Source organism: Dipodomys spectabilis, unplaced genomic scaffold (genome assembly GCF_019054845.1).
Source record: "Dipodomys spectabilis isolate Male_0828 unplaced genomic scaffold, ASM1905484v1 ptg000258l, whole genome shotgun sequence".
Lineage (NCBI taxonomy): Eukaryota > Metazoa > Chordata > Mammalia > Rodentia > Heteromyidae > Dipodomys > Dipodomys spectabilis.
The window spans coordinates 23,400-49,254 of NW_024870935.1; the positions used below are offsets into that span (position 1 = coordinate 23,400).

The window sequence follows — 25,855 nt, forward strand, 5'->3', positions numbered from 1 at the left end:
GCACACACGGCCACTGCAGAACACACCTGCACAGCACACACGGCCACTGCAGAACACACCCGCACAGCACACACGGGCAATGCAGAACACACCCGCACAGCACACACGGGCAATGCAGAACACACCCGCACAGCACACACAGCCACTGCAGAACACACCCGCACAGCACACACGGGCACTGCAGAACACACCCGCACAGCACTCACGGGCAATGCAGAACACACCCGCACAGCACACACAGCCACTGCAGAACACACCTGCACAGCACACACGGGCAGTGCAGAACACACCCGCACAGCACACACGGGCAATGCAGAACACACCCGCACAGCACACACGGGCAATGCAGAACACACCCGCACAGCACACACGGGCAATGCAGAACACACCCGCACAGCACACACAGCCACTGCAGAACACACCCGCACAGCACACACGGCCACTGCAGAACACACCCGCACAGCACACACAGGCAATGCAGAACACACCCGCACAGCACACACGGGCAATGCAGAACACACCCGCACAGCACACACAGGCAATGCAGAACACACCCGCACAGCACACACGGGCACTGCAGAACACACCTGCACAGCACACACGGGCAATGCAGAACACACCCGCACAGCACACACAGGCAATGCAGAACACACCCGCACAGCACACACGGGCAATGCAGAACACACCCGCACAGCACACACAGGCAATGCAGAACACACCCGCACAGCACACACGGGCAATGCAGAACACACCCGCACAGCACACACGGCCACTGCAGAACACACCCGCACAGCACACACGGGCAATGCAGAACACACCTGCACAGCACACGGGCAATGCAGAACACACCCGCACAGCACACACGGGTAATACAGAACACACCTGCACAGCACACACAGCCACTGCAGAACACACCCACACAGCACACACGGGCAATGCAGAACACACCCGCACAGCACACACAGCCACTGCAGAACACACCCACACAGCACACACGGGCAATGCAGAACACACCCGCACAGCACACACGGGCAATGCAGAACACACCTGCACAGCACACACGGCCACTGCAGAACACACCTGCACAGCACACACGGCCACTGTAGAACACACCCACACAGCACACACGGGCAATGCAGAACACACCCGCACAGCACACACGAGCATTGCAGAACACACCCGCACAGCACACACGGGCAATGCAGAACACACCCGCACAGCACACACGGGCAATGCAGAACACACCCGCACAGCACACTCGGGTAATGCAGAACACACCCGCACAGCACACACGGGCACTGCAGAACACACCCGCACAGCACACACGGGCAATGCAGAACACACCCGCACAGCACGCACGGTCAATGCAGGGTGGGCCTTGCCTCCCAGGAGGGGCCCACAGTCCTGGGTGAGACAGGATGGGGTTCCTGCGTTCCCACAGAGCTTTAGCGCCCGGAGGGAGAGGTGAGACCTGTCCTCACGTCCAAAAAGGCGTATGGAAAAGGATGCAAGAATGTGTACACATGTGCAGATCCTGTGCAGTCAGGGCTGGAGCCGGGTAGATGTACGCATGCGCAGATTCTTTCAGGGCAATAGACTGGTAGACGTACGCACGTGCAGATCCTGTGCAGTAAGGGCTATAGATGGGTAGGTACATGCAAGCGCAGATCCTGCCAGTAATGGCCTATAGCCACGTCCAAACACAAGTGTGGAAGGGGAAATGTAAGGATGCACGCACGGGCAGCTCCTGTCAGGAAGGGTAGGTGTATGCAAGCGCAGATCCTGTCAGGCCCCATAGTCCAAAATGACTATCGGTAGTGCAGATCCTCTTAGTAACCCACTGCCTGGTTCGGGCCGTGAGTGAATCCTGTTGTATTGAGTGAATCAAAGACCTGTGAAGAACTGCAAATTCACCTGGATCCGCCCACCGAGCAAAGCAGACTTCTGTTTCTATGAAGACTGGGGTATTTGATGCATCTGAGCAAGGAAGGCATTGCAAGCCAGCAGTGGCCCAGGCCACAGTCAGTAGGTTGTGTTATAGTTACCAGCCATCCTGGTACAGTCTGTGAGCCTGCATGTTACTGACATCTGTGTGTGCCTGTGTGCACGCGTGTGCATACACACTAGGCCTGGGGCTTGAACTCAGGGCCTGGCACTGTCCCCGAGCTTTTTTTGGGGGGGGGGTAAAGGGGGGTCATGGGACTTAAACCCTGGGGCTGAACTGTGCCCTTGAACTATTTTGCTCAAGGCTGGTGCTCTACCACATTGAGCTACAGCTCCACTTCTGCTCTCCTAGTGGGTCACTGGAAATAAAAATCTCACGGACTTTCCCTGCCTAGGCTGGCTTAATGGTGATCCTCAGATCTCAGCCTCCTGAGTAGCTAAGATTACAGGTGTGAGCCACCAGTGCTCAGCTGCCTTGAGCTTCTTTTGCTCCAGGCTGGAGCTCTTCCACTTGAGCCACAACTCCACTTCTGGCTTTTTGGTGGCTAATTGGCGAGAAGAGTCTCACAGATTTTCTTGCCTGGGCTGGCCTCAAACCACAATCCTCAGATGCCAGCCTCCCGAGTAGCTAAGATTACAGGCATGCGCTACAGACGCCACGCACATTTCTGACATTTTTGTGTAGCTGGGAAAAAAAAGTCTGAAGAAGACTATTTGGTGGCGTGTGACAATTATTCAGAATGCATAAAATTTTTACTGGAATTAAGCCAGCGGATCATAGCCTGGGGAAGACCTTCTGGTTCATACGGCAGACAATAGCTTGCTGCTTGGATCTCATACTGAGTCCAGGTCTTGAAACCGGAAGTGAAGTTGGAGCCCCCCAGAGAAGGCCATGTTGGGGCCTGGCTCACTCTGGACCATCTTACCCATGGTGCACTGGGCGGCACTAAGCTGAGCCCAGGAATGCAGGATGGAAATGTAGACCGTAGGCAAATAGGAGGATTGCTGGAAGAGCCTAGAACCTCCTCAGACAACCCCTGGGTCAAGGGAGGGAAGGCCCGTGCTGTCCCAGGCTTCCTGAAGTATATTCCAGGGCCCCGCCTAACCTCTCCCCCACCTCTCTTCTCCTTCTAGTTTTGTCCGGACTGCTATTCCTTTCACCCAAGAACCACAGCGAGATAAACCCGCCAACGTCCAGCCTTATTACCTCTACGGATCCAAGGTGCGTTGTTGTGCCCAGGCCAGGGAGGACGCAGCGGGGAAACTGATAGCAGAGAAATCAAGAGGTGTCGGCGAGCGAGGTCCAGGCAGGGAGAACCGCGAAGGATATGTGTCTTTATTTTGTTCATAACTTAGCAGGGGTGGGGTGAGCAGAGGCTGGGGGGGGGAGCAGGGGAGGACTGGGGGAGGCGCTGTGAGTGACAGCTGCACTGGCATGGGCGGGGAAAGGGGTCTGTGCACCTGTTGGTCACGCTCGGCTCCTGACTTTCTCCTGATTTCTTGGTTGATTGGTGTCGTTTCTCTCCAGTGGATTCTGGGATTGTTCTGCTCCCATAAAACCTTCAGCAAAGGGCTTGGAGGGTGCGGCGGGGGTGGGGGGCTCTGGGAAGGAGTTGGCATGACCGGAGCTAGTGCCACTCTAAGTAAAACCAGTCCTCTTCCCTTCCTGATTTTGTTTCCCCAAACCTGACAATGGGTGAACTGCGCGTCTCCTTCCTCGGCTCTGGCTGGTCTTCCTTTTGATCAAACACCAGAGCAGGTCTGGAGTTCAGCCGTCAGCTGATCGCAGCGGCCGTGGTCTAGCATAGCAGTCTTGGGTTTCTGTGATACGAATTGGGCAGTAGTTCGCTCTCTGTCTGCAGTCGGAAGCTGTTGCTTGGCTCACTGGCGGGGTAACGTAAGCCTGTCAGTTTTGTAGGTTAGGTTTTTTTTGTTTGTTTGTTTACTGGGTTTTAAGAAGCAATGGATTTCAAGAAAAAGTGTCTCGCGTGATCAGGAAGGCAGCTGATGAGTTTTCCTTGAAGTGATGGTAGGGTGTGGGCGGCGTGGGCCTGCTGGGGATGTGGAAACACTCCAGAGCCCGGCTTTCCTCCCCCCTCCCAAAAAAAAAAAGTGATCGAAAGTATGGCTCGGAGCCCACCCACGACCCAGCCACGGCCTTGAAGACGCCGCGTGGCTGAGGCCGAGCTGTCTTCGCGCCTGGGCTCCGCGCGCGCGGGCTTCGGGTCGATACTAAAATCGTGCCAGTGATGACCCCAGTGATGACCTTGGGGTGGAAGCCATGATCGGCCCCTTCACGCCATGGGGGGGGGGGGCCTTCGCCAGCCTGGGGGGGGCCATCCGTGTCTCCCCTCCCCACCACGCACACACTCGGGTCACTCCCTGCCGGGGGGCAGCCCCCCCAGCCGGCCCCCGCCCTCCCTGGGTAGGACCCCCCCCACCTCAAGGCCATTGCGGGGCGCTTCCCCCTCGGCCTGGGCGCCAGCTCCGGAGTCCTTGCGAGGTAGCTCCACCAGGGGGAGCCCTTGCGGGTCTTCCTCCCTCTGCCCCAGCGCCGGGACCTCCTCAGGCCATCTCACCAGCCCGTTGGCTTCCTCCATGTGGCCGGCCCGGTAAGACCAGCGAGGCTCATGGCAGCGGATGCACCAGAACTGCAGGCAGATGAACGCCAGGACGGCGGTGAAGCAGGCAAGCAGGATGGCCATCAACACCCACAGGGAGAGCTGGGGGTCCACCAGGGAGCCCCCGGTGGCCAGCGGGCTCCTGTCCAACGTGTGGAACATGGTGCAGTGGTGGCTGTAGGGGAAAGCGGCCTCCTTACAGCCGACGCAGAGGAAGTAGAGGGTGGAGGGGGCCAGGTGCTCCAGAGCCACCGAGCTGGCGGCCCGCGGCACCCTCTCCTCCCGGTGGAAGCTGTAGCGGAGATAGCTGGAGAAGATGCTGTTCCAGTTGGGCCTGTACGTGACGTGGTAATAGCCCTCCAGACAGGGCTCCGACGGGGACCAGGAGACGATGGCGCCCGTGTGAGACACGTTCCCAACCTCGATGTTCATCCCGAGGCTGGAACCAGAATCACAGGGAGGAGCAACGTCCCCCCAGACCTGCCCCACGGCCACCCCGCACCCGGCGAACCCGAAAGGAAACCGGGGGTGACCCCGTTACCTGACTCAGCCCGGCCACCCAAGAAACAGCAAGCACGACCACCCGCCCCGAGCCAGAGGCTCACAGACGCCTCCGATCCTCACTACTCGGGAGGCTGGGAGCTGGAGGATGGCAGTTCAAAGCCAGCCCAGCGCGGGAAGGGCTGTGAGACTCTCAACTCCAGTTAACCAGCAAAAAACAAAACCAAAAAGCTGGAAGTAGAGCTGCGGCTCAAGTGGTAGAGCACTCACAGCCTTGAGAGAAAAAAGCTAAGAGCCCAGCGTCCAGGCCCTGAGTTCAAGCCCCAGGACTGGCATAAAAATAAAATCTAAACCAAGATCTGGCCTTCGGACCATGTAATTCTAGCCACATCCACCCTGCCTGAAATCCTCTAGAGGAGACATTGCTTGTTGTCCTTAAAAAAAAAAAAAGGAAAGAAGACTGAAAGAAAAAGGCAATAGGAAGAAAAATGAGTGAGACTCCAGGGCCCCCCTTTCCGTTTGTCCTCCCAGGTCAGTGACTTACTCTCAAGCGATTGTTCTACCTAACTCTTCCTTGCCTGGCCTTCTGACTGCATTCCCAGGTGCTGTGAGCTGTTATCTAGAACGTTCTGTCCAGTGCTTTTTTTAGCCTCCTAGCTCAATTGCCCATGACCGGTGGAGATGCACTTCATCATGTGCCAGTAGCTGCCTTAACTCAAAAGCTTCAGCCTGTGTGTGTGTGTGTGTGTGTGTGTTCAGAGCCACAGGTAGCAGGAAATGACATTGCACAGGCCAGGGTTGCAGGCTCCTAGCCAGCATAGGGACTGCTGACCAACGCTCCTGAACCCTCAGAACCCCCCCACACAGCGCGAGGGCTGCCCAGATCACGGCAGGTGATTCCCGAGTAATTGTGGATGTCTTGTGATCGTCACCGTCAGATCTAGATGTCCATTGTGCAGACTAGCCACCCGAGGTCCCTCTGCTGCAGCCCGCAGCCGCTCGGCTGCTCTTTCTGAGCTGAGTGAGCGGCGTGGGGATGGCTACCGCAGGCAAGCCAGCAGCACCACAGCCCAGGGGCTGGGGGGGGGGGGGGGGAGAGGGAGCCGCAAACCAGAGTCTCCAGGTTGCTAGCCTCCCTGAGAGCCATCTGCAAATGGTTTGCTTTTTCTTTAGTTCTGTGAGAGAGAGGGGGTGGGGAGAGGGAGGGGAGGAGGGAGGGAGGGAGGGAGTGTGTGCACATCTCCTCCATTGAGTTTCCCTGGATCAAAGATCTTGACGACGGCTGTAGTCAAGCTACGTAGGTTTTAGTAAACATTTCTCCATGCTTTCTGCCCCACTATCCACCATCTTCCCCATTTCATTTTATGGATAATAAGCCAGACTGGTTTTGATTACCACCTGTGTGTGTGTGTGTGTCTGTCTGTCTGTCTGTCTCTCTCTCTCTCTCTCTCTGCCCTGCCTCCCCTGTAACCCCTTCATTCTTGTGTCCGATTCCTGGGGTAAGCACGCCGCAGGGAAGACACAGCCCTGAGTGATTTTAACATCCTCGTGCCTCAGCGTGCTCAGACGCCAACTCGTGAGGCTGGGCTGCACACGCCCTCCCAAAGCAGATGGTGTGGAAGCAGACGGAAGCTTTAAAAGGCTCCCCAGGGCGCCCCTTCCCAGCCACGCACCCACTGCCTTCATCCACCCCTGCGGCACGCAAGCTCCGCGGCACAGCCCACCGCCCGCTATCCACGCAGAACACTGTCCACACAGCCCACCGCCCGCCATCCCCGCCTCGTCTCAGATCCTCAACCTCACCTTCACCACCCTGATCCAGCCCCCTCCCCCACCCCCACCCCCCGATTCTAGGTGTTCCCCAGTTCTAGCTCGTCAGGCACCACTCACTTGCTCGGCCCTTCTCCCGGCCCGCGTCCGCGTGGGAAAAGGAAAAGCCATTTCCATTTGCAAGATGGTGCTTACCTGATGTGAGCCGGCCAGGTCTGGACACAGCTCCGCCTTCCAAGGCAGAGGAGACCCGAGCTGAAAGACCAGCGTGGCGGCCTCTGCTCTGCTCTGGGTTCTCCTGGAAGTGTGTGTGTGTGTGTGCGCGTCTCTCTCTCTCTCTCTCTCTCTCTCTCAGCAAACCCCACAGTCACCCCCACCGTTCACATCGTTCACGTCTCCACATCAGCACCTCTCACCATGGCAACCTGCACGATGCTCGCAGGGACCAGGCCGGAAGAGCTTTCTGCCCAGTGACAGAAACTCTCCTTTCTTTGACCATTCAAAAACAAAGACAAAGCACTGTAAAAGGATCTCCAAGATGACAACCGATTCTCCCACCTTCCCTCATTGGCTAGTGATTTTTTTTTTTTCAGTCCAGCTTCCAGTGTAGCAGCTGGTCCACGGCGAACGGGAAATTGGTCCTCTCCTGCCTTTACCCTCCTCCTCCACCTCCTGTGTATCTTTTTTTTGGGGGGGGCAGTCCTTGAACTCAGGGCCTGGGCACTGTCCCTGGGCCTCTCTGTGCTCAAGGCTAGCACTCTACCACTTGAACTACAGTGCCACTTTGGGCTTTTTCTGCTTATGTGGTACTAAGGATTCGAACCCAGGGGTTCTTGCATGCTAGGCAGGCATGTTATCACTAAGACATCTTCCCAGCCCTCTTGTGTCTCTTGTTTGTTCCTTTTTCTTGCTTCCTGGATTATTTCCTGGGTCCGTGGTACTTCTGGGACAGGCCTAGCCAAGTTCCTTTAGCTATCTGAATCCCGGCTGCATCTTCTGTAAAATGAAGGGCCAGCAGGTTGGAGATGAGTTCTGAGCCCTGGTCACACCTTCGCAAGCACAGCACTTATCCTGGGGTGACCAGCACCACCCCCCCCTCAAAATATATCAACCTAGCACCCCAGAACGTGTCTTGTTTAGAAATGGGAGTGTCTGCTTGGATGTCATAGGTTACAGATCTGCAGTCATCCTAGCTAGGTGCTGGTGGAGACTCACACCTCAAACCCTAGCTCCTCAGGAGGCTGAGTTCTGAGGATCGTGGTTGGAAACCAGCCCGGACCGAAGAAGCCCATGAGACTCTTCTCTCTGATTAACCAGCAAAAAGCCAGAAGTGGCGCTGTGGCTCAAGCGGTAGACACCAGCCTAGAGTGAACAAGCCAAGTAAGAGCATGAGGCTCAGAGTTTCGAGCCCCGCTGCTAGCATTAAACAAGAAAAGAAGAGGGGGAAGAGAAGTCAACCATTTTATGTCTCTGTACATGACAGCCCCATGCCTTGGCGCATGCGTACATTCCTCTGTTATATGTGAAAACTGAAAAACTGGTCTCAGGAAGCGGAGAGAATAGGGGTCACCAGAGCCTGAGAAGTGTTGGGGATGGAGAGCTGGCTCACGGGTACCGGGAGCAGGTGAATAGGGAGGATCCTTTCTAGCCTTCCACAGCCCCATAGAAGAACATGGCCGACAGCCATTCATTACTCCAGGGCATCTAGTGGAAAGGATTTGAGCTGTCCCCCACACGAAGAGCCCAAATCCATCACCCCACACCAGATCCCTGTCTTGCAATGTCGCCCTGCGCCCGTACATACGTTTAATGGCTGTGGCTCGGTTTTAAAAGTCATCTTCCTGTTTCTTGGCCACAATGTCCAAGCAAACCCTCGCGAAGCGTTCCTGGTGACTCATCTCCGTGAGAATCCAGCAGGAGGAGCTGTGGGGTGAGTCGCTCCTCCCCGGACCCAGGGTCTCAGGGAGTGCCGGAGGAGTCTCTGAGGGCCATGGTCTTCCCGTGACACCTGCTGTGCGCCGGCCAAAAGCCGTTCTGCACAGACAAGCCAGAGCCGTGGTGTACAGACAGACAGACAAGCCAGAGCCGCGGTGTGCAGATAGACAAGCCAGAGCCGTAGTGTGCAGACAGACAGACAGGCCAGAACTGCAGTGTGCAGACAGGCCAGAACGCAGTGTGCAGACAGACAGACAGGCCAGAGCTGTGGTGTACAGACAGACAGGCCAGAGCTGTGGTGTGCAGACAGACAGGCCAGAGCTGCAGTGTGCAGACAGACAGGCCAGAACAAGGTGTGCAGACAGGCCAGAACAAGGTGTGCAGACAGACAGGCCAAAGCCGCAGTGTGCAGACAGACAGGCCAGAACGCGGTGTGCAGACAGACAGGCCAGAGCTGTGGTGTGCAGACAGACAGGCCAGAACAAGGTGTGCAGACAGACAGGCCAAAGCCGCAGTGTGCAGACAGACAGGCCAGAACAAGGTGTGCAGACAGACAGACAGGCCAGAGCCGTGGTGTGCAGACAGACAGGCCAAAGCCGCAGTGTGCAGACAGACAGGCCAGAACGCGGTGTGCAGACAGACAGACAGGCCAGAGCCGTGGTGTGCAGACAGACAGGCCAAAGCCGCAGTGTGCAGACAGACAGGCCAGAACGCGGTGTGCAGACAGACAGACAGGCCAGAGCTGTGGTGTGCAGACAGAGAGGCCAGAACAAGGTGTGCAGACAGACAGGCCAGAACAAGGTGTGCAGACAGACAGACAGGCCAGAGCCGTGGTGTGCAGACAGACAGGCCAAAGCCGCAGTGTGCAGACAGACAGGCCAGAACGCGGTGTGCAGACAGACAGACAGGCCAGAGCCATGGTGTGCAGACAGACAGGCCAGAGCCGTGGTGTGCAGGTGGTTCTCCAAGGTTATGCTTTGAAGAGAATTTTTTTTTTTTTAAAGAAAGACAAATGCCGGCATCCCAAGGCCTGCGGAAGGACACAGGGGAACGCGATTCCCGCTCCACACGCGCGCACACACGGCGCGAAACTGCTTGCAGTGCTCACAGGGGACATCTGTTTGACCGTGAGCTTTTTTTTTTTTCTTGCACCAATTGAGATGCTCAAAAGAATGGGGAGCTTGGCACCCCCTTGTCTCGCAGGAGCCAGAGAAGGGGCTGGCGGGCTGTAGGCCCCACAGCCCAGGAGAATGCCCCTCCTCCCTGCCCTACCATGATGAGACGAAGCCCGGAGCACAGCAGAACATCACAAAGCCAGGGAGGAGGGCAGCAGGGCCTCACGCTGGGCGGTCCAGAGCCTGAGCACCTGCCCGGCCCCACGCGAGACCAGCGCTGCTTCCTGGCCCCATGGGGCCCTCTGTGTGGGGATTCTCATTGTCTAAGAGGGAGAAGCAGGACCTTGAACTAGAATAGCGGGAGTGAAGAACTAGAAGACACTCGATGGTAGTTGGCAGGCCCCGGACCACCGGCTCACCTGGAGAAATACCGCAGCAGATGTTTCCTCCGCTGGGCAGCGGGAGCCCTGGAATGCACGTAGGCCCGCTAAGAGCGGCACATCCATCCGGCGTTGAAAGCTCCCACAGCCAGGCGCCGATGGCTCGTGTGTATAATCCTCGCTCCTCAGGAGGCTGAGATCTGAGCATTGCGGTTTGAAGCCAGCCTGGGCAGAAAAATCCCTCAGACTCTTTTCTGTGCAATTAACCCACCCAATGCCTGACTGGAGGCGTGGCTCGAATGGTAGAGCAGCTGTGAACAAGTAAGCTGAGTGAGCGTGTGTGTTCAAGCCAAGGAAGGATGCAAAAAGGAGGAGGAGAGAGAGGGAAGGAGGGAAGAGAGGGGCGTGTCCCTGTACTGTTCATCCTGGCCCTGTCTGCATTTACCTCCAGTGGTGTTGGATTGCTGAGCCGCACCTGCAACCTGAATTAGAAGGCAGTGTTTGTGAACTGATGGTGTTCATTAGAGAAACTGTATCAGCAACAGGAACTTAGAAACAGTTTTATTTCTTCTTGGGAATCTCTGAAAACAGCAATTATGATTCCAGAGAGCAGAGAGGCAGATTGCTTACAAGTTTGGTTTGCCAATTAAATGGACCTCGTTGTTTGGACTGGCCAGTCATGTTCTGGCGTCCACATTTGGTGAGGGTTGGAGACCTTTTGACTCAAAGCCCGTAGATAGATAGATAATAGATAGATGAGTATCTATAAATATAGAGCTAAATAGGTATCACTTAAAAATGGTTTAAAAAAAAAAAAGCTGGGTGCCAGTGGCTCATGCTACTCAGGAAGCTGGGATTGAAGGATCAAGGTTCAAAGCCAGCCTGGGCAGGAAAGTCCATGAAAGTCTTTATCTTCAATCATTAAAAAGCCAGAAGTAGCTGGGCACTGGTGGCTCACGCCTGTAATCCTAGCTACTCAGGAGGCTGAAATCTGAGGATCGCGGTTCAAAGCCAGCCCGGGCAGGAGAGACCGTGAGACTCCTATCTCCAATAAACCACCAGAAAACCAGAAGTGGCGCTGTAGCTCAAGTGGTAGAGCGCTCGCCTTGAGCTGAAGAGCTGAGGGACAGCGCCCAGGCCCAGAGTTCAAGCCCCACGACCGACAAAAAAAAAAAAAAAGCTCCAGAAGTGGAGCTGTGGCTCAAGTGAGGTGGGGTGCCAGCCTTGAATAACAAAGCTAAGGGGCGGCGCTGAGTTTTAAAAAATAAAAGTTAAAATGGTAAACAGCATATATTCCTACAGTAAGTTCTCTCCAAGTTCCTCTATAGTTAGATATTACAGCGCCCACAGACTATTAGATCAAGCCGTCTGTCTGTCTCTCTCTCTCTCTCTCTCTCTCTAAAATACTGTTTGTTGCTTTTCGGGGAAATGTGATTATCTCTCAGTTGATGGTGTGGCTCTGTGTTCTCAATGGGGCTCATTTGCTATTGACGGTCTGTGGTTTGCTATTGATGATCTGTGGTTTGCTATTGACGGTCTGTGGTTTGCTCTTGATGGTCTGTGATTTGCTGTTGATGATCTGTGGTTTGCTATTGACGGTCTGTGGTTTGCTCTTGATGGTCTGTGATTTGCTATTGATGATCTGTGGTTTGCTATTGCTGATCTGTGGTTTGCTATTGCTGATCTGTGGTTTGCTATTGATGGTCTGTGGTTTGCTCTTGATGGTCTGTGGTTTGCTATTGATGGTCTGTGTTTTGCTATTGCTGATCTGTGGTTTGCTATTGTTGATCTGTATTTTGCTATTGCTGATCTGTGTTTTGCTATTGCTGATCTGTGGTGTGCGGCCGAACTGGAATGGGCTGGTCCTCATGGCAGGAGTCTGTTAGAAGTCTCTCCTGGGGAAACTGAGTCCTCCGTGAGCGGCGCTGCTCCAGGGTGCGAGTTGAGTCTCCGGGGTGCAGGCATCTCCAGTCACATTGCATTCCTGTTTTTCTTTGCCAAACCTCAGAAAATGCCCCGGCTCCCCTATTCCCACATCTTCTCAGTGGGGCCCAGCCTCCTGCTGAGCCAGCAGGTCAGAGCGTGCCTCGGGGCTGCGTGTGCATGCGCGGTGCGTGGCATGGGTGTGCGTTTCCTCCTGCATGCGCGTGTGCTGTCTTTGGGGGAGTTGGGGGGGTAGGGGAGCGTGTTCCCTGAATCCCGCACCTCTCATGCGGGTTCTTGCTGCATGAGATCCATCATGTGGGTGGAACCACGGAGACCTAAAAACATCTGGATCAGAATCTCCTACGGACGGGAGCACCAGCCAGAGGCCCTCCGAAGCGTACCCAGTGCCCTGGGGGTGGGGTGTTTATAAATCCATGCAATCCCCAGACATTTCCCCTCTGCCCACAGCTGGGAAAACCTGCGGTACAGAGGGCACGCATCTGAACTGATGTTTTGTGTGTGTGTGTAGGTAAAGTTGGTACCACAAGCTGCTGGGGGGTGGGGGGGTAGAGGAGGCCTAAGGACAAATGTCCAGCAAGAGCCCTGTGGACTTAGCACCAGGCAGGGACGACAGAGCACAGCCCCACCCCCGTCCTCAGGCTGAGGGTCTGCGCTGTCCCCGAGCTTTTGTGCACAAGGCGTTCTACCACTTGAACCACAGCACCACCTCCAGCTTTTTAGTGGTTAATTAGAGGTAAGAGCCTCGCCGACTTTCCTGCCCAGGGCTGGCCTCAAACTGCCATCCTCAGATCTCGGCCTCTTGAGTAGCTAGGATGACAGGCGTGAGCCACCGGTGCCTGGTTCTTTTTATTTATTTATTTTTTAAATCAGGTCCTATCATCCAGGCCCAGTGACATCCCCTCCTCCACTGTTCCCCTCTCCGGAAATCCTCACCATAACCAACTCTCCCGGGGGAGGTTTGAGCAGGAAGCTGCACTTTTCCTAGTCTCTGCTTACTGGGTGGGTTGTTCCAGAAAGCCATATTCACGGCTGTGCATTCTGCAAGTAGAAGCAGCGTCCCAAACACGGATTTCTGTAGCCGACTGCCTGTGTCTCCCAGAATTCCCCGCGTGAGTGCTGCGCTAGTTGAAAATGCCTTGCGCGGGACACGGGAGAGGGAGGTGAAGGAGAATCGGCTTTCCTGGGATCGGAGGGGAGACCCAGAGTGTCTGCCGTGGAGAGCAGCGTGGGGGCCGTCCCCACTCACGTGGGTGCCGGGGCCTCACCCCTGCCGCGTCCGGGTTTGAGCAGCATTCAGAGCACGCTTCTGCCTCTTGGTCTTTGGAGGTGGCGATGAGACAGTCGGGTGGGTTCTGCCCTGAGCAGATGTGGGGTGTGTATTTGATTGTTGTAGTGCAGGGTCGTGGAGAGCAGTGCAAATGGACTGCTGAGACAGCCCGGGGCTGCATGTCCAAAGCCACAGCCAGGAGCCGAGGCCACAGAATAAGGAGCTGTGGGTTACAGAAGGCCATTTTAGAGATCTTTGCATGAAGAGAGACAGACAGACAGAGAGAGTGAGCACGTGAGATCTCCTGTGCTTCCAGGCACCGGCACCTCACACCCTTATAACCCTAGCTCCTTGGCAGGCTGAGATCTGAGAATTGAAGTTCCAAGCCAGCCAGGGTTAGACAAATCCTGGAGACACCGATCTCCCGTGAACCAGCAAAAAACCAGAACCGTGGAAGTGTGGCTCAAGTAGTAGAGTGCCAGCCTTGAGCGAAAAAAAGTCAAACAGGAGGGTGAGGTCCCGAGTTCAAGTACTAGCACACACATAGACACACACGTGCATGTGCGCACACACATACACACACACCCCAAAAGAAAAGGAGTTTGGTTTATAGAAAAATTAACCATCCAGAGTGTAGCAGCATCGGCAGCAGTAAAAGCCTGGACTTTAGACTGGCCTTTTGCTACCTAGAAATTATGTGACCTCCCTCCCCCCCCTCCCCGCCCCCCCCCCCCGCCCCCCCCCCCCCACACACACAGCAAGCAATGGCCGCCCTGGTCTGTGAAACGGGGCTACGGAATCATACACGTTTGTTGCGTAGATGAATTGGAAACCTCACATTACAAAAACACATCACTAGGGAAGTTGATTCTTCACAGTCTCACCACCCAACGAGACAATCGGGGACTTGCTATCGGGGTCACATCGTCTCAGACGGAAAGACATCTTCAAGAGAGCTTCCCCCTCGTTCAGCTCGGGTGTCTCCTGGGGTCCCCAGGGAGATGGCGGGAGCTGGGTCCTGGGGCCAGCTTTCACAGCCTGCCCTGGTCACGGCACAGCGCCCCGGGCTGAGGTTCGCACCCGGGCTTCTCGCTTTGGAACGCTGCTCTGAGAATGAGGACGAGGCTCGGGGAGGGCCTGGCTGACTTTTCTCAGGCCCTCAGAGATCGCCTCCTTGTCTCCCAGCCCCGTGGTGTTCATTCCCAAGGCACCCTCGGGAAGCCAAGAATGGAAGAGGTTTAATCAACCCCGGTTTCGCGGTCCCAAAAATGCCTCTGGAGGAATCAAAGCAGCCATTCTGTGCCGGCCCTGTAGGGCTTAGCGTAGGAACAGCCCGGTCTGTGCATGCGCAGTCACGGGCAGGAGGAATTCCTGTTGTGATCGTGTGTGCCAGGAGGCCCTGGCCCAAGTTCTATGTGCTGACCACTGACCACGTGGCCCCAGCGAGGGACTCTGATGCCACAGTCCCACCTCCGTCCACTCAGGCCTCAGTCCCTTACCTTGGCACTGCCCCTGTTTTGCAGCCCCTCAACATTGCCTACAGCCACATCTACAGCTCCTACCGGAACTTCGTGGGACCCCCCCACTTCAAGACCATCTGCCGGCTCCTGGGCTACCAGGGCATCGCCGTGGTCATGGAGGAGCTGCTGAAGATCGTCAAGAGCCTGGTAAGGGAGACCGCAGTGCATTGTGGGGCAGGCGGTTCATCCATCCATCCACAAGCCTGGCTTTCTCATTCTACCACAGCTCTACCTTCAGAAATCACCCAGGAGCCCTAGGTCCTAGGTCTCTTGGTGGTTCCTATGAGTCCTTCCGGTGTGTCTGTTTACCTGTCAGCGGTTGCCAGGCTTGCTCTCCTTTTGTCCTGTTTTTGATCACTAATCCCAGCAACCCTGATTTTGATCACGATAGATCTCAGTCAGGCTAGGTGCCCGTGGCTTACACCTGTCATCCTAGCTACTCAGGAGGCTGCGAGCTGAAGATCACAGTTCAAAGCCAGCCTGGGCAAGAAAGTCTATGAGACTCGTATCTTCAACTAACCCAAAAAGCCAGAAGTAGACATGTGACTCAAGTGGTTGAGTGCTAGCCTTGAGCACAAAAGCTTAGGAACAGTGCCCAGGGCCTGAGTTCAAGCCCTAGGACTTGCACGCGCGCACGAGCGCACACACACACACAAGATCTCGGCTAATAATTTCAAACTCCCCCCCCCTCCCCAGTATTATATCAATATGAGCAGGTAAATGCATAACGTATGTGCTGTTGTTTTTCTATTCCATTGCACACAGCAGACATCTCTAATCAATCACTCCACTCTGTCTCCTTGAGGTTACCAGTACTGCTCTGGCATTAAGGAAGCTAGTGTGGGCATCTAATTTCCACTTAATTGCCTGCGACTCTACTAAGCAAAACCAAAATATATAAACCACATCCCCCTGGAAACCTGACATGAAGAAAAAGCCATGTAGAACCACATTGGAAATACAACAGGGATCACCAGCAAGCTCCTTAATTCCTTAGCTTCAGCTATGTATGTGAAACTAAATGCAAGATAAAACAGGAAAATGTGGTGATTGATTAGTAATGTCTGCCTTGGACCTAGCATAGGGAAAGATGCTGTATATTTCCACATGCTTAAATTAGGTGGTGGGATGGAATCTCCACAGTTCCCTGCCCACATTTTGTGTTGGCTCTTAAGTCTGGATGTCACAATAACCCCATCCCCAGGGGAGGCCCCACACCTTAGAAACGTGCCCTTGGGAAAGTTGGTAAGCCAAGGCGGCCTAAGTACCGTACAGATGGGCCCTCAGCGAGGGAACCTCCGTGCCTCCAGCCGGCTTATCGGCTACCCTCATTTCATAGCTGCAGGGCACCATCCTCCAGTATGTGAAGACGCTGATCGAGGTGATGCCCAAGATTTGCCGCCTGCCGCGACATGAGTACGGCTCCCCAGGTGGGTGCCAGGGAAAGAGGGGACACTTGGGTTGTGGTGGGGGCCGGGCTGTGCGTGCTAGTTAACCCTGCCCCCCATGAGTGAGCTGGAAGTGATCTCACACTCACACTGAGGGGGTAGGGGCGCCACCTGCCTGCCGACCCGGGTCCCGCAGGCAGACCGGCCGTTTCAATCACCAGCAGCGAGGGTCGCAGGTTGAGATCTGCGTGCTCTCAGTTCACAGAGGACCCCGTCTGTAGGGTCCCCGGTCGGAGGGGCTCACTCAGTGATATATCCCTAAGGTGGGGCCGGAAATAGGGGTTCTGGCTGCTCCTTAGGTCCCTGGAGAATGATCTGGGGCCTGTGGTGTAGTGTGTGGTGTGAGGCCGGGTACTCTGCCTCGCCAGGGCTGCGCGAGGGTGGCCGATGCCCCTGGCCCGCTCTCAGCCTGCTCGGTGATACTCTCACGAGCGGCAGGCAGTCAGGAAGGCCTGTGAGTTCAGCTTTTTTGGGGTGGGCGTTGGGGGGGGCGAAGGGACACATGCTGTTTCGTTCGTGCGTGTTCAGTGCTTTATTTTGTTCCATGGCATGATTTGCACCAGCGCCCCCAGCTTTTTTCTAGTGTGGACTCCCCCCCCCCCCCCGTCCGAGTCTGGGGGGGCCCGCGGGGTTTGCTGCTGCTGTGTGGTCAGCCGGCCGCTCCCCGCTGACCACGCCCCGCCCCGCGCAGGCATCCTGGAGTTCTTCCACCACCAGCTGAAGGACATCATCGAGTACGCCGAGCTCAAGACCGACGTGTTCCAGAGCCTCAGGGAGGTGGGCAACGCCATCCTCTTCTGCCTCCTCATCGAGCAGGCGCTGGTGAGTGGACAGACCGGGCTCCCCACGCACGCCGCGGCCGCGCCCAGGCCTCAGGGCAGCCAGCCCTGTCCTCCAGGCGCTCGCTGGCCGCACGTGGGGAGTGGACACCGTGCAGGCCCGGCCCCGCCCGAGTCGCCTGTCAACGTAGACCGGTGTGCTTACAGTAAGAGCATGGCGGGGCGCATGGGTGGAGGAGGAGAAGGAAGAGATGGGGAAGAGGAGGGAGAGGGAGGCAGGAAGATAGGAGGAGGAATGGAAGAGGAGAGTGGTAGAGAGGATGACAGAAGGAGTGGAGGAAGAGGAAGGAGAAGTACGTGAGGCAGAGGAGAGGGAGAATGGAAGAGAATATAGGAGAGGTAAGGGATTAGAAAGGAGGGGAAATTAAGGATGTCCGTGGGCGCAGAAGGAGGAAGGAGAAGAGAGTTGAGGGGTTAGGAGGAGGAAGACGACGACAGGAAGAGTTGAAGATGAGAGGAACAGGGAGGAGATAACGTGGAAGGGAGGAGGAGAGATGGACAAGGATGAAAAGAGGAAAGGGAGGAGAGGAGGGGGACTTGGAGGAGGATGAGGTAGAGGAGTGTGAGGAGAAGGGGAAAGGATATTTCCAGGAGGAAGAGGAGGAGGAGAGGGGCAGGAGGAAGAGGAGGAGAGGTGCAGGAGGAGAGGAGGAAGACAGGAGGGGAGGGGCAGAAGGAAGAGGAGGAGAGGGGCAGGAGGAGAGGGGCGGGCAGGAAGAGGAGGACAGGAGGAGAGGGGTGGGCAGGAAGAGGAGGACAGGAGGAGAGGGGCGGGCAGGAAGAGGAGGACAGGGGCAGGAGGAGGAGATGGGCAGGAGGAAGAGGAGCAGGAGGAGGAGAGGAGGAGGAGGAGAGGAGCAGGAGGAAGAGGAGGAGGAGGACAGGAGATGAGGAGGAAGAATGGTGGGTCAGGAGAGGTAGAGGAGGAATTGAAAGGAAAGAAGAGGAGGATGTTCGCAGGAGGAGGACAGGAAGATGGGTGAGAGGAGGAAGAGAAGAAGAGGAATCGAGGGGACGAGGAGAGAAGGGTGGTGGTGGAGAGGATGAGGAAGTAGACGGAGGAGGAAGAGGAGGAATTGGGAAAGATGAGGAGAAAGAAAGACGGATAGAGAGGAGGAGAGGGAAGGAAGAGGAAGGAGGAAGGAGAGGCCAAGGAGAGGAGGTGAGGAAAAGAGAGGAGGGGAAAGAAGAGGAGGAGGGAGGGAGGAGAGAAGGGAGAGTTGGAAGAGGGGAAGAAGAGGAAGGGAAGGTAGGCGCAGCAGAGGTGGCGGAGGGGGAGAAGAGGAAAGGGATGCTCCCGGGAGCAGGAGGAAGGTGTGGGGCTCAGGGAGAGGAGGAGGAGGTCAGAGCAGGAAGAGGAGAACAGAGGAGGAAGGGGAAGTAGAGGAAGAGGGGACGAAATGAGGATATAAAGAGGAGGAGGAAAGATGAGGTGGAAGGAGGAGGAGAAGAGGGAAGGAGCCGGAGAGGAGGAGGAAGAGGAGATGGAGGGGGAGAGGAGAAAGGGGAGGAAGGTGACAGGAGGGAGAGTTGGAGGAGGAGAACAGGAAGAGGAGGGGAGGAGGGTGAAGCAAAGAGGAAGTGGAGAGGAGGAGGTTCGCAGGAGCAGGAAGAGGAGAGGAGGGGGCGGGGAAAGGTGAAGGAGGAGGAGCAGCGGGAAGAATCGGAAAGGATGAGAAGAGGGAGAGGAGGAAAAAAGAGGATGTGGAGGAGTCTGAAGAGGTGGAGGAGAGGATGAAGGAGAAGACAGGGAGGACTAGGAAGACAGGGCGGGAAGAGGGAGAGGAGGGGACAGGAAGGAGAGGAGGGAGACAAAGGAGGAGGAGGAGAGGAAGGGAGGAGGGAGAGGAGGAGAGGGAGAGGAGCTCCCAGGAGCAGGACAGGAAGAAGAGGTGAGAGGAGGAAAGAAAAAAGGGGAGGAGGAGAAGAGAAAGGGAGGCGGAGAGGGGAAGGAAGTAGAGGGAGGAGGAGGAGAGAAAAGAAATGGAAGAAGAGATGAGGAAAGGAGGCGAAGCGGAGGGGCTGGAGGGGAGAGCGGGGAGAGAGGAAGCAAAGAGATGAGGAGGGATTGGCAAAAATGAGAGGAGGAAAGAAGGGTGCTCACAGGAGCCGGAGGAGGAAGAGGAAGGAGAGGAAGATGGAGACAAGGAGGTGGTGGAGGAGAGGAGGAGGAGGAAGGCGAGGAAGACAAGGAAGAGGAGGAAGAAAGGCACAGGAGAGGAGGAAGAAAGGCACAGGAGAGGAGGAAGAGGAGGAAGACGAGGTGGTGAGAAGCAGCGGTGGAAGAACTGGAGAGGATGCAAAGAGGAAGAGGGAAAGGACAGGAAGAGGAGGAAGAGAAGAACAGGAGGAAGGAAGGTGGTGGAGAAAGAGAAGGATAAGAGGAGCAGGAAGGGGAGGTGGAGGAGAGGAAGGGGAGGTGGAGGAGAGGAAGGGGAGGTGGAGGGGAGGAAGGGGAGGGGGAGGGGAGGGAGGGGAGGGGGAGGGGAGGGAGGGGAGGGGGAGGGAGGGGAGGGGAGGGGAGGGGAGGGAGGGGAGGGGGAGGGGAGGGAGGGGAGGTGGAGGGGAGGAAGGGGAGGGGGAGGGGAGGAAGGGGAGGGGGAGGGGAGGAAGGGGAGGGGGAGGGGAGGAGGGGGAGGGGAGGAGGGGGAGGGGGAGGGGAGGAAGGGGAGTGGAGGGGAGGAGGACAGCAGGAGAGGAGGAGGGAGGGAGGCTAGGGGAGGAGTTGGATCGGTTGGTTACCTGTTGGGCTGAGCAGGCAGCGCGCTGTAGCTGTGTGTGTGCACCCCTCGCCTTTGCTCTGTGGCGCACGCGACACCACACGGAGCTCCCCAAGCCCCGGTGCCGCTGCGCGGGAGGACACAGCCCCCCGCGCCACCCCGGGTTCCCACTCGCCATGCCTCTGCGGTGTCTCGGTCCCCCGGCTGTGGGAGGGGTGCAGCGGGGTCTCGCTCATCCTGGCGTGCTGAGCTGACCGCTGGCCGCAGCTCTGGGGTGGACCACAGCCAGGACCAAGAGGCTCGCCATCTTTTGTCTTTGTCCGTCGTGGGTCTTGAACTCTGGGCCTGGGCGCTGTCCCTCAGTTCTTCAGCTCAAGGCGAGCGCTCTGCCACTTGAGCCACAGCGCCACTTCCAGTTTTCTGGTGGTTCGTTGGAGAGCAGAGTCTCACGGTCTCTCATGCCGAGGCTGGCTTTGAACCGCGATCCTCAGATCTCAGCCTCCTGAGTAGCTAGGATGACAGACGTGAGCCGCCGGCGCCCGGTGAGGCTCGCCGTCTCCATCGGAGAGAGAGAGGAAGATGAGCAGAGACTACACAGAGGGCTTCGGGGTGACAGCAGGGGCGGGGGTGGAGAGACACTGTCTGGGAGGAACAGAGACCCCAAGAAGAGCAGTGGAGAGTCCGCCAGCCCCGGGGCCTGGGGAGGGGCTGAGAAAAGCTGGACAGTGGGTGGAGGACGAGATCCTGGCACAGGGAGGAGTGGGCCGGCCACCTGTGAACCCCGGGGGGGGTAAGGACACCCCCATCTCAGCCTCACCATCGTCCACAGGGGGCCGGGCCGGCAGTGCCCCCACACGCCTCCCCTGCTCACCATGCCAGGCTGCTGCCGCGGATCTGTGCCCCTGGGTTGCTGTGGCAACACCGCCTTCTGCAGTCCTGTGGCTAAGCAGGAAACAGTGTTCAGGAGCGAGGGGGAGGGGGGAGGAGAAGGGGGGAGGGGAGAGGAGAAGGGGGGAGGGGGGAGGAGAATGGGGGCGGAGGGAGGGGGTTCTACTCATCAGGAGCTGGGTCTCCATGGAGCGCACAGAAAGCACTATTAGCTGAATTTGGAGAGGGAAAGATTGTTAATATATCTTTCATTTCTAGGCACAGGGGTTGTAATTTAAAAAGCGTGGCGCTTGGGACACAGGTGTATTTTCTCAGGGTTTAGGCCCGAGTCTCTCAATATTCAAGATGCAGAAGTTAGTGCTGAAAACTCATAAAACACATCGCCTAAGTCTTACTGAAGTGTACAGGTGCAACACCCTGTGATCCCCACCCGGTCCAGTAAGAGGACATTGACACTGCTCTCGTAAGTGGCCCCAGAGCCACCAAGATTCCCACTTCCACCCTAGCGATGGCGTGCGACCCCCACCCTCCCAGGAGTGGAAGCACGCAGGGTGTGTGGCTGATGGAGGAGGTCTGTCCTGCCCTCCTGTGGAAGTATGGCGGGCATGTTCACCAGTGTACTGCCATGGATAAGATCTCTTGTGCCAGGAGCCCGTGGCTCACGCCTGTCATCCTAGCTACTCAGGAGGCTGAGACCTGAGGGTCGCGGTTCAAAGCCAGCCCAGGCAAGAAAGTCTGTGGGATTTTTATCTCCAATGAACTGCCACAAAGCTGAAAGTGGAGGTGTGGCCCCAGTGGTAGAACACGAACCTTTAAGCACAAAAACTCAAGGAAGGTTGCCCAGGCCCTGGGTTCAAGCCCCAGGACCAGCACAAATAAAGGTAAATAATAATTCTTGTGCAGGTGTGTGATAAAAACTGGCTCTTTTGTGTTTTTTTTTAATTAGATAAACACAGTTGAGCTTACAAACTGGTTGTACTGATTTATACTCCCACTCAGCAAGCTAGTGGAGTTTGCATTTCTTCACCTCTTAATGAACAATTGATTTTTGCCTGGTTTTTGATGCACGTTATTTTATATAAAGAACTAGAACAAATCAGGTTAAATGAGGTAAGCCAAAGTCAAGAGAGACAAATCAGTACATGGTCTCTCTGACATGCGGAAGTTAGATCTAAAGTACACTGGGTATACAATAAATTATACAGGATTTGAACACAAACGGAGAATCACAAAGGTGCAATGCCCACGCGCCTCTTTATATTTATATAAAATTGTTTATTGTTTTTCTGAGGTGTGTCTTGATACCTCCTTCTGACTTTGATTTTTTTTCTAAAGCACAGAGGTACTTTCCAAATGGTATTGGCCATGGAGACACACTTGAAGATACCACTCAGATCTTGTTTCTTTAATTGGGTTTTCTCTACTGGACTATTGGCCTTGTCTTATCTATTTCAGATACATATATTGCAAATAGTGTGATTTGTCTTTTGGTATACAGTAGTTCTTAAAGGCAAGTTTCTTTTTTTGCCAGTCCTGGGCACTGTCCCTGAGCTTCTTTTGCTCTAGGCTAGTGCTCTACCACTTGAGCCACAGCGCCACTTCTGGCTTTTTCTGTGTATGTGGTACCGAGGAATCCAAACCCAAGGCTTCGTGCGTGTTAGACAAGCACTCTACCACTAAGCCACCTTCCCAGCCCTTTCTTGGTATTCTTGGGACTTGGAAAGTGTTTTCTGTAGTCCTGAAGATAGAGTCTACTACTAGTCCCCCAAAACCCAATTTCACTTTCTCATTATTGTAAACTTTCCTCTCTCTAGAAGCTATTGATTCGCTTCGTGAGATACAGGGTCTGACTGTAGAGTCCAGACTGGCCTCAAACTCCTGATCCTCCTGACTCAGCCTCCCGAGTGCTAGGGCCACAGAGACATGACATATGCCTAGCTTGTTGGTTGTGAGAAATACTCACCCACCCACCCATCCGTACGAGCGTGGTCAGAGCGGATTGTCCACAGACACCCATGGTGGTCGAAGGTTCTCTCAAGATTCACTAGAGATATAAACAACGCCCGGTGTGTCTTCTATCTATGAACCTGAGAAAATGGGAGAAACAGGCGCTCACTAGACAGAGAGGAATCGCCAAGCTTTCCTTCCCACTGCGTGTGGTTTTCCAGACATGGGCTTGGAAACAGTGACACCCACAGCCAGCGGGAAAGGGTCTGTCTCCGGGAAGGAGGCTGCCTGGCTCCCACCCTGGGTGGGTCCCTGTCCCTCCTTATAGAGCACTAGGCCATCCGGACAGACCTCTAGGACCAGAAAATCCTGTTGTAAATGGAGCTGTGGAGCCGCAGTCCTGGCCTTGACCACACGGTGGCAGTAGCGTCCCCAATACCCAACAGTGGCCCCAGATAACCTTTGTTCTTTGGGGGTTTTTTAAGAATACCTATCTGGGCGCCGGTGGCTCACGCCTGTCATCCTAGCTGCTCAGGAAACTGAGATCTGAGGACCGTAGTTCCTGCCAGCCTGGGCAGGAAAGTCCGTGACACTCTTTATCTCAAATGAAGCACATGAAGGCCAGAAGTGACAGCGTGGCTCAGAGTGGTAGAGCCTTTAGCCTTGAGCAAAAAAAAAGCTCAGGGACAGCGCCCAGAAGGCGAGTTCAAGCCCTGCAACTGACAACCACAACAAAAGAGCTCATTTTCTGAAGGATATCTCTCCAGATGTTTTTATGTCCAGGCATGAATATTAGCATTCCTCATAAAACTAGTTCATCATGTGGGAGAGCTCTTACCCGCTGCAAGGTTTGTGAGCAGCGTCAGAACGGAGCGTCTCCCTGTTTACCTTCAACACTACCTTTTGGTTTTCTTTTTAGTGCATGTGCCAGTACTAGAGCTTGAACTCAGGGCTTCAGGCTCTGGCTTGCCCTTCCCCCTCCCCCTCCACCCCCACCCCAATGCTGGCAATCTACCTTGTGAGCCATACCTCCACTGGTGGCTTTCTTGCAGATAAAAGGCTTTCTTGCAGATAAAGAGGCTCAGGGATTGGCCGCTGCAGCTTGCAGAAAGCATTCACCATGTGTGTGTCTATATAAGGGAATGTTGGGGGGGGGGTCACATGCTCCAGTTCACAGCCCCTTTCCCTCCCCCTCACTCCCAACAGAGACAGACGAATAACTCCTTCCTGCCATGTGTCATCTCAGAATCCAGAGCTAAATGTTACTTAAGGGGAGAACTTTTGAGATCGCTTTTGAGATCCCTCTAGTAAATCTGGTTTCTGTGTTTTTTTTTTTTATAATACTCAGGAATAGAAGCAACAGATAGTATAATGCTATCCCACAAAAATCTGTCTTCCATAGACCACACGGAGTGTTTTTGTACGTGAACACAGAACCTTCTCGATATCCTACAGCTAAGAGAAATCAACTCTGCCCTCAGCCTTACACATGAAGCAAGTTGAGAACACTGTAGGTTTTTGATGGAAATCCATCCATTGTTTCGGTATGTGTGTGTGCGCACACTGCTAGTGGAGCTTGAACTCAGCTACTCTGCAGTGAGCTCTTTTGCTCAAGGCTGGTGCTCTACCACTAAAGCCACAGCTCCACCTCCAGCTTTTTTGTTGTTGTTAGGAGGCGGTTAATTGGAGAGAAGAGTCTCTCAGATTTCTCTGTCTGCAGGACAGGCTTTGAACCTAGATCCTTGGATCTCAGCCTCCTGAGTAGCTAGGATTATAGGCGTGAGCCACAAGTGCTTTGAGGTTCATTTTAACGTAAGTGTAATACCAAGAGGTAAAATACAACTGAAGGCAATGCAAAAATGGCACGGAAATCTCAACCAAGTGGGAAGCGTGTTCCTTCCTGTAAGGTTTTTGTGGCTTGGATTTTTGCATTCCCGATCCCCAAAACCTGGTGGGTTCCCATCATGGACAGTGATTTCCCATCAGCCCTCGGGCAAGGGCTTGTCTCCTCTCATCCTGGTCAGTCAGTGGTTGTTGGATGGTGAGGATTAATCTCAGTACTCGTATGCTCGGCCTGAGCAAATGGTACTTACGGGCTGCTCGTGTTCACCACCGGCTCCGGTCCCCGCGTACAGCCACGGAGGCAGTGGAATGGGGCCACAGCCTGGCTCTGGAAGGAAACATCACAGAACAAACGCAGGGAGGTAGTGTGGATCACAGGCTATACAGCCGGTATTAAAGACTTGGCTCAAATTGGGGGGGAATCTCACTGCCAAGGTCACGCAGAGGACACACGCCTGCAGGACGCACCTGTGTAGGCACAGAAGCGCGGAGAGGCTGGGCACCTTCCACGTGTTTTCAAATAATCCCAGAAAACACAGTTACCAGCCAGGGGGGGTGGCGGCTCACGCCTGTAATCCCAGCTACTCGGGAGGCCGAGATCAGAGAATCATAGTTCAAAGCCAGCCCGGGCAGGAAAAGTACGTGAGACCCGTATTTCCAGATTGCCACTACAAAGCTGGAGATGGGGGTGTGGCTCAAGCGGTAGAGCACCAAGTCTTGAGGAAAAAGAAAGTAAAAGCCAGCGCCCTGGGCTGAGGCCCCGGCACCAAGGGAGTGGTAAAACCCACTTTGAGGTGATGATCGGATGGGGTGGGGGGTAAGCCCCAGGGGGAACCTGTCTCCCGCTGGCCCTCCCACCGCCTTCGGGGGCCGGGGGGAACCAAAGCTGAGGTCTCAGCTAACGAGCGCCCCACGGGTCCCCCTGCACCAGACGCCACATCAGGATGCTGGCAGCCTCCGTGTGCAAAGGGCCTTGTCCCCGGCCCCCGGGGAGCCTGGGGACAAAGGCCACACCGTCCCAGGGGGTGGGGGGTTACCTCTTTCTCACCTCTGGGGGTCAGAGCATCCAGGAAGCAGGCTGGGGACCCCCAGAGCCACAAAGCACACGTCTCCCTCCACACAGGTGCCCGCCCCGTGGCACCCCTGTGTGGCTCTAGTTGAGAATGAGGGG

The 25,855-nt window shown here is 55.5% G+C and overlaps 2 protein-coding genes across 2 annotated transcripts in view; one reads left to right on the forward strand and one right to left on the reverse strand.

Annotated features, from left to right (window-relative positions):
- Positions 1 to 25,855, forward strand: part of LOC122125028 (cytoplasmic FMR1-interacting protein 2) — a gene marked incomplete at its 5' end in the record, with an annotated part of 54,783 nt that overhangs the window by 22,092 nt on the left and 6,836 nt on the right. Inside the window, 4 exons of the mRNA XM_042699594.1 lie at positions 3,079 to 3,166; positions 15,004 to 15,147; positions 16,340 to 16,430; positions 17,140 to 17,270. Of these exons, the coding sequence (XP_042555528.1) occupies positions 3,079 to 3,166; positions 15,004 to 15,147; positions 16,340 to 16,430; positions 17,140 to 17,270 (454 nt within the window). The remainder of the gene's footprint in view (positions 1 to 3,078; positions 3,167 to 15,003; positions 15,148 to 16,339; positions 16,431 to 17,139; positions 17,271 to 25,855) is intronic.
- Positions 4,320 to 5,295, reverse strand: Fndc9 (fibronectin type III domain containing 9). Its single transcript, XM_042699563.1, has one exon. The coding sequence runs from the start codon at positions 4,995 to 4,997 to the stop codon at positions 4,320 to 4,322; it is 678 nt and encodes a 225-aa protein (XP_042555497.1). The 5' UTR covers positions 4,998 to 5,295.

Coding starts and splice junctions, on each gene's coding strand:
- Fndc9 (XM_042699563.1), bottom strand. CDS start 4,997: ATGAACATCGAGGTTGGGAACGTGTCTCACACGGGCGCCATCGTCTCC.